This window comes from Alexandromys fortis, unplaced genomic scaffold (genome assembly GCF_014885135.2).
Source record: "Alexandromys fortis isolate MF-2015 unplaced genomic scaffold, M_Fortis_MF-2015_v1.1 scaffold_92, whole genome shotgun sequence".
Classification (NCBI taxonomy): domain Eukaryota; kingdom Metazoa; phylum Chordata; class Mammalia; order Rodentia; family Cricetidae; genus Alexandromys; species Alexandromys fortis.
This window is the reverse complement of record NW_026067972.1, coordinates 5,422,145-5,430,930: the sequence shown is the minus strand read 5'-3', so window position 1 is coordinate 5,430,930 and position 8,786 is coordinate 5,422,145. Positions and strand designations below refer to the sequence as shown.

Genomic DNA, 8,786 nt, shown 5'->3' with positions numbered 1-8,786 from the left:
AAAAACCCAGCCTGCCATATGTATTGTTTTTTTTTTTTTTTTTTTTTTTTGAGACAGGGTCTCACTGTGTAGCCCTTCTAACCAGGAACTCATATACTCCAGGCTGGCCATGAACTCAGAGATCTGCCTGCCTCTGCTCCCCAAGTGCTGGGATTAAAGGCCTGAGCCATCATGTCTACCATATAGTTTATGACTTTGAATGACCTGTAACCTGTCCCTGACTTGTAAACTGGATTAACTTCTGTTATACCCTTACTAGTGTATTAGTGGATGGATTCTCAGAGTCTCCTTCATTACAACTGACTTTGGCTTTCTTTCTATGCCTGCCTGTATCTCCCTGGACTACATTTCTAACTCAGAGTCCTTACTCAGGAATTTTACTGTGGCTTCCTGTGGTTTGCGAGGCCCTTTGGACTTGGCCATAGGTTCTTTAGCCACATTACAAACAGTTCTACAGTAAGTGCTACCATGCTTACATTATCAGTTTATATGTGCTTTTAGTCTCAGCTACTCAGGTTGAGACAGGAAGATAACTTGAGCCCTGGCTATTCTGGGCAATATAGTGACACCTATCTTAGAAAAACAAAAACTAATATGTTTGTCAGTGTTATAAAAGCAATAACTTAAATTTTTTTAAAGATTTATTTTTAGCCGGGCGGTGGTGGCGCACACCTCTAATCCCAGCACTCGGCTAGTTCCGGGTCAGGCACCAAAACTACAGAGAAACCCTGTCTCAAAAAAAAAAAAAGATTTATTTTTATTTTCTATGTAGCACAGTTTTGCCTTCATGTATATATGTGTACCTTGTGTGTGTATCTGGTGTCTCCATAGAGGTCAGAAGATGGTATTGGATCCCTGGCACGGAAGTTACAGATGGTTGTGAGCCACCTTTAAGGTGATCCAACTGAATCCAGATCCTTTATAAGAACAGTCAGTGCTCTTCTTTGCTGGGCCATCTCTTCAGCCCCTTTTCCTTGAGACAGGGCCTCTCCTTGTCTCTTTATTTTATGTGTGTGTGTGTGTGTGTGTGTGTGTGTGTGTGTGTGTGTACATGAAGGCAGATCTGTGGAGGCAGAGGACAACTTTTGATTTGTGCTTCCCACCTTGGTGACAGGGTCTCTCTCATTGTCCCGCTGTTGTGCCATGTAATTCCGGCTGGCTGTCCTATTGGCTTCTGGGTGACTCTGTCTCTGCTTACTGTCTTCTAGTAGTGGTGCTGGGATTACAGGTATAGCTCCACACAGGGGTTTTTAAATCGTGGGTTTCTGGAATTGAATTCTGGTTGCCCAGCTTGTGCGGCTAGTGCCTTTACCCACTGAGCCTTCCTCCCAACTCCTGTTTGTTTTTTGAGACCTTGAACTCCCCTTCTCCTGTCTTAAGTATGAGGATTACAGGTGAATTGTGGAATAATCTTTTTGTACACTGTGAAGATGTGTTGCTCTCATTGGTTTAATAAAGAGCTAAATGGCCAGTAGCTAGGCAGGAAGAGGTTGGGGGGGGGTGGGAGAGAGAGAGAGAGAGAGAGAGAGAGAGAGAGAGAGAGAGAGAGAGAGAGAGAGAGAGAGCGCGCGCGCGCGCTCTGGGATGAAGGAGGGTGTGTTGGCCTGAGACATGGCGAGAAGCAAGATTAACATGCTCTACTGAATAAAGGTACTGAACCACATGGTAAAATATAGATAAGAAATACGGGTTAATTTAAGTTGTAAAAGCTAGTTGGTAATAAGCCTAAGCTATTGGCCGGACATTTATAATTAATAATAAATCTCTGTGTGGTTATTTGGGAGCTGGCTATTGGGATAGAAAATTCCACCTATGGTGAGTGTCTCATTACACCTGGTTTTATACAGTGCTGGGGACTGAACAGGGTCTTGTGCATGTTAGGCAATCATTCTGCCAGCTGAGCCACATCCCTAGCCCTTAAATTTTTTGTTATATTAATTGAGCACAATTTCATGCTTATTAGCCATTTAAATGTCCTGTTAGTATTCTATGCCTGTTTTCTTTTAGAATCTATTTTTTTTGTCCAATTTGTTCCTTTAGTCAAAAAATATTAATTGAGCACCTTATACACACTAAGGCCAGACACAATTCGAGGTCAACAGAATGGGCAAATCGTGTAGTAAGAAGCATGGTTTTGAATGTAGGGAGGCCTAAAATGAAACTGATGGTGGTCATAAGGGCTGTAAAGCGAGTTGGAATGAATGTGATGAGGTGCTGTGGTGAGCACGGGCTGGGCAGGGTGGTCACCACTGAAGCACACTCTGCTGTCATCTGGTGCAGGTGTGGCAGGAGAGGGAACCCTGGGAACTGAGGCCCAAGGCAGACTGCTTTCATGAATGACTAGTGTGGTGAGGGAGAGTGGGACATTAGATGAGTTTGAGAGGTAGCAAGAAGTGGGGTGGACGTGAGGAAGCAGACCACCCTGAGAGAGATGGGGGACACGGGGGGCTTAGAGTACTGAGGCGACATGACTTGCCCCACTCTCACTAAGTGGGAGTGAGCGAAGACTAGACTTCAGGGGACAGTGCTGCAGTCTGGATGTGCCACAAGAGGCTGGCTTGTGATGGCGCAGATGAGGTGGCTATGTTGTCTTTTGAGCACAGCTCAAATGCTGATGAGTTGAATGTGCATGTGAGTGGAAGAGAGGTCTGACAATGGGGGGGGCAGGGTGCTTCACCACCCTCTGCGGGATGGGGGTGGGCTGAAGAGCAGGTGTAATGCTGGCACCATAGCGACTTGCAAGCCTTTTATGTGACTAAGTTGTAATCTCTCGTTTAGGGGCAAAGTCTTTTCCCTGCCGGCTGTTACTCTTCTTCGTGTTGTGCTGTTTGGAAATGTCACATGTTTGTTTTGTCATGATAATCTTAAAGTTTCTAGTTTTACTGTTTTGTCTGGGAAAAATTCTAAAAACAACCTCCCCTGCTTTCTGTAAGTACTCTTAAAATATTATGTTTGCATTTAATTTGGTTGAAGTTAATTTTCATGCATGCCATGAATTACACATTCAACTTATTATTTTTGTTTGTTTTTTGAGACAGGTTTCTCTGTGTAACAGTCCTGCCTTTTATGGAGATTGCTTTGTAGAGCAGGCTGGCCTCGAACTCACTGAGATCTGCCTGACTTTGCCTCCCAAGCGCAGGGATTAAAGGCGTGTACCACCACCACCTAACAACATTCAGCTTATTTAGGTTTTCTCAAGTAATTAACTTGTTATTACTTGTTATTAGTACCATTCAGAAATTTGATCTCTGCCACAAGAAATTGTTGTTGTATCATTTCCCCAGAATTGGGAAAGAGGGTGTTTGTGGCAGATCCTATTGAAAGGTATTCTGACTTGAACTAAGGTTTAACAGTCTCCTGGCTTTTGTCATTGGTTTATGATATTGTGACCATGATGATCTCCCAGTTCGCCAAGTTGTAAGCATTTCTCTCTTCCTTCTCTTCCATTCCTCAGAAGATGTTTGCCTAGAAAATGCTTTTAGAGGGCGGGGAGATGGGTAAAAGCACTTGTCTCACAGACCTGATGACCCGAGCTCACGCCCCAGAACCACTGCAAAGGGGGACGGAGGGGACCAGCTCCACAGTTACCTTCTGATCTCCACACATGTGCTGCATTCACACACACATATTCACACAATGATAATGTTTTAAACAAGATATTGACAGTTCAGTGATTGGGAGTTCTGCCCTGTACACGATGTGTGTTAATGACTTGTTTTGTTTTCAGGCTGGGTACCAAACCAAGGCCTTACACTCGCTGGGCAAGCAAACACTCTACCACCGAGTTCACCTCCTGTCCACTGTGACCTAGTTTTTTTTGGAGGGGGGTGAATTTTGAAACATGGTTTCTCTGTAGCTTTTGAGCCTGTCCTGGAACTCACTCTGTAGACTGGGTGGGCCTCAAACTCACAGAGTTTCTGCCTTCCATGTGCTGGGATTAAAGGTGTTCATCACCACTGCCCGGCTCACTGTGACCTATTTTTACATACAAGCCCTGCTATCAAGTACGCTTTGTTGTTGCTTCTATGTCAGCTGATGATTGCTGTAAGGTAGGTGATCAACTCCTGTTTGCTTTGGCAATATAAAATAAATGTAGTAATCTCTCTGCTGTTCCTGTAATCAGTGTGGATTCCTAAGCCTGGTGTGTGTGTGTGCGTTTCACTGTTAATTGTAATTATATTCTCAGTACTGTAGTCCTTTTCTGACATATGAATAATTTAGAGATGATGATAGTATTTAATTTACTGGATTTTTTTTTTCTGGCCAGAACTGGGAGTTGTTTTTATTAACAGTGTTGACTGAATCTTTTAGTTGGCAAGATATTGAAAGTTACAGAAGCAAAATCTAGCATCTAACTACCGTAGAATATTAGCAAGGCAGGTTGGACCAAAGTTGGCTTCAATGTTTTCTTTCTTTTTTGTAGAGAGGGAAATACGATGTTCCTAAGTGGCTCTCCCCCAGTAGCATTCTGCTTCTCCAACAGATGCTGCAGGTAAAGTTTGTTTATTTCTAAATAATAGAAGCTCATTGTAGTGTTTGATTTCACTTTAATATATCTGTGGGACTGCTGCATTTATCATTATTAGCTTATAAAGGATTTTATTCATCATGTATCTTGTAAATATCCACTCTGAGCACCTCTGCTAATTATGTTGTAAACACAGTTGCTTAGACTTTGCCTGTCTTTGATGGTGTACTTTTTAAACCTTTATTTGTTTATTTAGTACTCATTCTATTTCTCTAGCTCTTTGCTGTCCTCTCCATTTTCTTATATCTACTCTGGCACATTAGGCGTATAGAAACTACTGAACAAATGCTTGGATGGACGGATGTGTGCTCTCTTGGCCCTGTGAGCTAGTGCGCTTTTCAAACCTCAGTGTGTGTCTGAATTGCCAGGTGGGCCTGTTAAAAAACATTGTCTGATATAACAGATCTCAGGCAGGGACTAAGCATTCCATTTCCAAAAGGCTCCTGAATGGTGCTAATGCTGATGGTTTGGGGCCACTTTTAGAATGACTGTTTGATCGCTGATGGTAAAGGCAGAGTGCTGAAGTCTAGGTCTTCACCTGTTAGCCAGTCAGTGAGTCTACCTTCTAAACTGTGGTCTGTAAAATGGAGGGCTGAGTCTGAGCCCATTTCACTGCTTTGTTGTGTAGTTTGGATACAATGAATTGGAACTACTTGGAAAATAGTGAATTATTTTATTTATTATGTTCTCTGAACATCTTCCAGTTTTTCATCGATTAAGTCATCTCTGCCTTTAATTTAAAATGTACCTCAGGCTCACCCACCTTGATTAAGTAGAACCAGACCACCAAATCTCCATAGTGAGATTGAAAAATGCCTCAGCCTTTCTTCTAGTCCCCAAAACTTAATCTTTGTTGATTAATTTTTCTCTCCTCACATTTGAACTTCACAAATGGAAATGAAAGGTGTGCTTTTCAGCTTGTTCTCTGTGTCTGTGAGTGAATCTGAAGTAGAGATTGCGTATTCCGTGTGAATGCCCTGCACTACGCTTGCTTGAATACTAAACTGGTGAATATTTCCCATGAATAGGTTTTCCAGCAAAAAGACTATTACATCATACAATAGATTGACTGAACTTCATGAATAATGTCCATACCAATGAAGTTCGTGTTTGTTAAACTTTTATCTTGTAGGCCTCTGTTGGTTGCTATAGTTTTCTTGCCTCAATTGCCTTTTTAAAGAATTCATTCCAAGGCCATTTTAAGGTCTTTGACAGCGTTGTTTGTGATGATAACGTTTACATCTGTTCTGGTGCATTCTGAGCTCAGGAGGAAAGGTGTAGTCTCTGTTTGAAATGTGCTTCAATGGCCACTAGGTGGACCCAAAGAAACGGATTTCTATGAAAAATCTCTTGAACCATCCCTGGATCATGCAAGATTACAACTGTCCTGTTGAGTGGCAAAGCAAGACGCCTGTAAGTATGATGAAACCCAGAAGTTTGTGTGACTTCAGGACCTGCAATGACATCCTCTAAATATGAGAGAAAATATATTACCTGCATTGCTGCTGGGAGGCTTCCAGCCCAGTCCTATCTTACCTGTCACTCACTCTCTGGACCAGTGAGTGTTTGCTTAGCCTGCACTACACATGAGAATCACCCAGAACCTGGAGTAGTGCCACGTGCCTCAGTAGGTCGGAGATGAGAGCATCCACATCACCAGCAGGCCCTGCTTTTCATCCCCAAATACTTAATTAGTGCTTTTTAAAAGCTCCCAGGTGTTTGCCTTGTGCAGTCAGGATTGTGAACAGTGCTCTGGGAGTCTTGAATAAGTTATTTAATTCTGCTTAACCTGTTTATTCATCCGTAGAAATGGGTTCAACCAGCCCTGACTCCCAGGGTAGTAATGAAATCACATCAATTTTCACACATCTGAATTTGAGGAATTTTTTGTACTCTTTATATTTATTAATTCATTCAGAAGTAACAGTAAGACTTGAATGCAGTGACACATGCTTGTCCCAGCACTTGAGAAGTTGAGTCAAGAGGATTGCAAGTTTGAGGACAGCCTGGCCTATATACTGAGACTGTCTCAAAAAAGCAGTCAATAAATCCATTACATATCATGAGTAAATATTTTTGTGAAGAAAAAAAACATTGAAAAATAAATTGACAAAGGAGTGTCATGTTGATGTCTTTACAAGCTTCTGTGAGGTCTGGCATAGTATCAGACACCTGTATAGTCTCCTGTTTCTGCATTTAGAAAATGCAGCTTCACCCAGACGGAGAGGGAACGGGGGAAGTACTTTAATAGCCCTTTCAGGTAGTTTCTGACCATTCCTTAAAGTGTGGTTCTTTCTTTTTTTAAAAGTATTTATTTTAGTTTATGTGTATGGGTGCTTGCATACCTGTAAATATGTGTGTGCACTATGTGACCGAGGAGGACAGAAAGGAAGATGGGATCTGGAACTGGAGTTGCAGACGGTCGTGAGCCACCATGTGGGTGCTGGGAACCGAACCCTGGTCCTAAGCAAGAGTACCGAGTACCATCCCTCTCTAGCCCTCAGTTTAGTAGGTGGAATATGAAGTCACAGCAGCGAGCACTTTGAACTCTCCCATAAAACCTACTTCATGAGCTCTTTTCTCCATGTACCATTTGTTTTGGTCATTTGGAGAATATTTGGGCACTGAATGGTGCAGATTTTCTAATGCTGACTCCTTTTCCAGCACAGCATTAAAAAGACCTGCATTCCCTAAACTCACTACCAGTCTCATCGGAGAAGACATTTTCAGTGTCGTAAAGTGTCAAGCTTGTGTGACAGACACACATTTTCTAAAATTCTTAAATTTCGCTTGAAAGATAAAATTGCCATCAGTTAACTTACTTTGTTCGGCTTTGACAAAGTACTTCCCAAATACCCCAGTCTGAATGACCAGTGAAGTGGTCTTCCATGACTGCAGTGGCTCACTGAAGCTTTACCTGACTCACACTTCCATCTTATACTAGAAACACACATGTTCAGTGTGGAATTGTAATAGAATTATTTTCTTTGCCTCATCAAGGACTTTGGCTTACTTGGGGAATTGTGAGTTCATGACAAAACACCCTGTCCTGGAACAGTTTGATTTCTCCAGGAACGCCAGCTTCTGTCATGGTTTGTTCCATTAGTTCAAATGTCAGAAATAGAAGTATTATAGAAATAGTGCTGGCCCTGGAGGTCCCCAGGAGACTATAAGTCACACTTGAAAACTGGTCTCAAATTCCTGCCCTCTGAGTTCTCACAGGTATATACAATACATACACACACACATGCTTATACCATATATGCACCATTTACATACATACATACAGCTTCATCATATATGTAGTTAGAAAAGGGAGGAGTGTTTTTGTAACCTTTGCTGATAATTGAGACTTTTCTCCACTTCTGCAGTGGTATATGATGACATGCATATATATGGATTGGAATAGCTTGGGGGTTATGTCTCAGACATGTCATATGTAGACAAATGGGGCATTTGCTTTCTTGAATATCACATCAGTGACTATAATTACTCTTCCCAGTAGCTAGCCAGTCTTAGGAAAGTGGACTTGGCTTCAAGCCTCTACTCTTCCCACTGTTAGGGCCATACTGGCTGAACTCATACCCCTCTTATTTATGCTTTGATGGTTAACTCTTACTGTACCTCTTATCCATAGTCTCCCTGGCCAACCATGATGTAGTGGATATCTATTGAGTAAATGCAGCTTAATCTAGAGATTACCAATGCTGAGAGCCTGAGAGTGTGAATGTCTGAGCAGTTCAGCAGAAGGAACAGGGAATCTGATGTGCCCTTTGTGAGGTAGAGATTGGGGGGTGCAAATGCCTGTGTTCAACCATTGGGGGTCATCATTTCTCCATGTGTAGAAGGCATTTCATGTCTTTTGAGCCACGATTCTAATGGGATAGAATACACTACTGTTCATGTTAGAAAAGGTACGCTTGTTTGAATTTGAGACACAGTCTCATTTAGCCCAGGCTGGCCTCAGACTTGCTATGTAGCCAAGGCTGGTTTGGAACTTGAGATCCTAACTGTGCTTGAGGAGTCTCTGGTTTAAACATCAGAAGTTTTGTGTGTTTGTTTTCTATTGGTTTTTTTTTTTTTTTTAATTTGGGGCATGGTATAAAGTAAACATTATTTTGAGTGTTCCAGGGCATACAGTTTTATTTACATCTTAATATAATTGCTAGTCAACTGTGGTATAATCTAAGCTCCTTGGGAGGCTGGGCAGGAGGATGACAAATTTGAGGCTGATCTTGGAAACAGTGAGACTGTGTCT

The 8,786-nt window shown here is 42.0% G+C and overlaps 1 protein-coding gene across 2 annotated transcripts in view; it reads left to right on the top strand.

The window, feature by feature from the left end:
- Melk (maternal embryonic leucine zipper kinase) overlaps positions 1-8,786 on the top strand; it is a 74,529-nt gene that overhangs the window by 25,460 nt on the left and 40,283 nt on the right. For both annotated transcript variants that reach the window (XM_050156092.1, XM_050156093.1), the window contains exons 9-10: positions 4,424-4,492; positions 5,843-5,941. In XM_050156092.1, the coding sequence (XP_050012049.1) occupies positions 4,424-4,492; positions 5,843-5,941 (168 nt within the window). The remainder of the gene's footprint in view (positions 1-4,423; positions 4,493-5,842; positions 5,942-8,786) is intronic.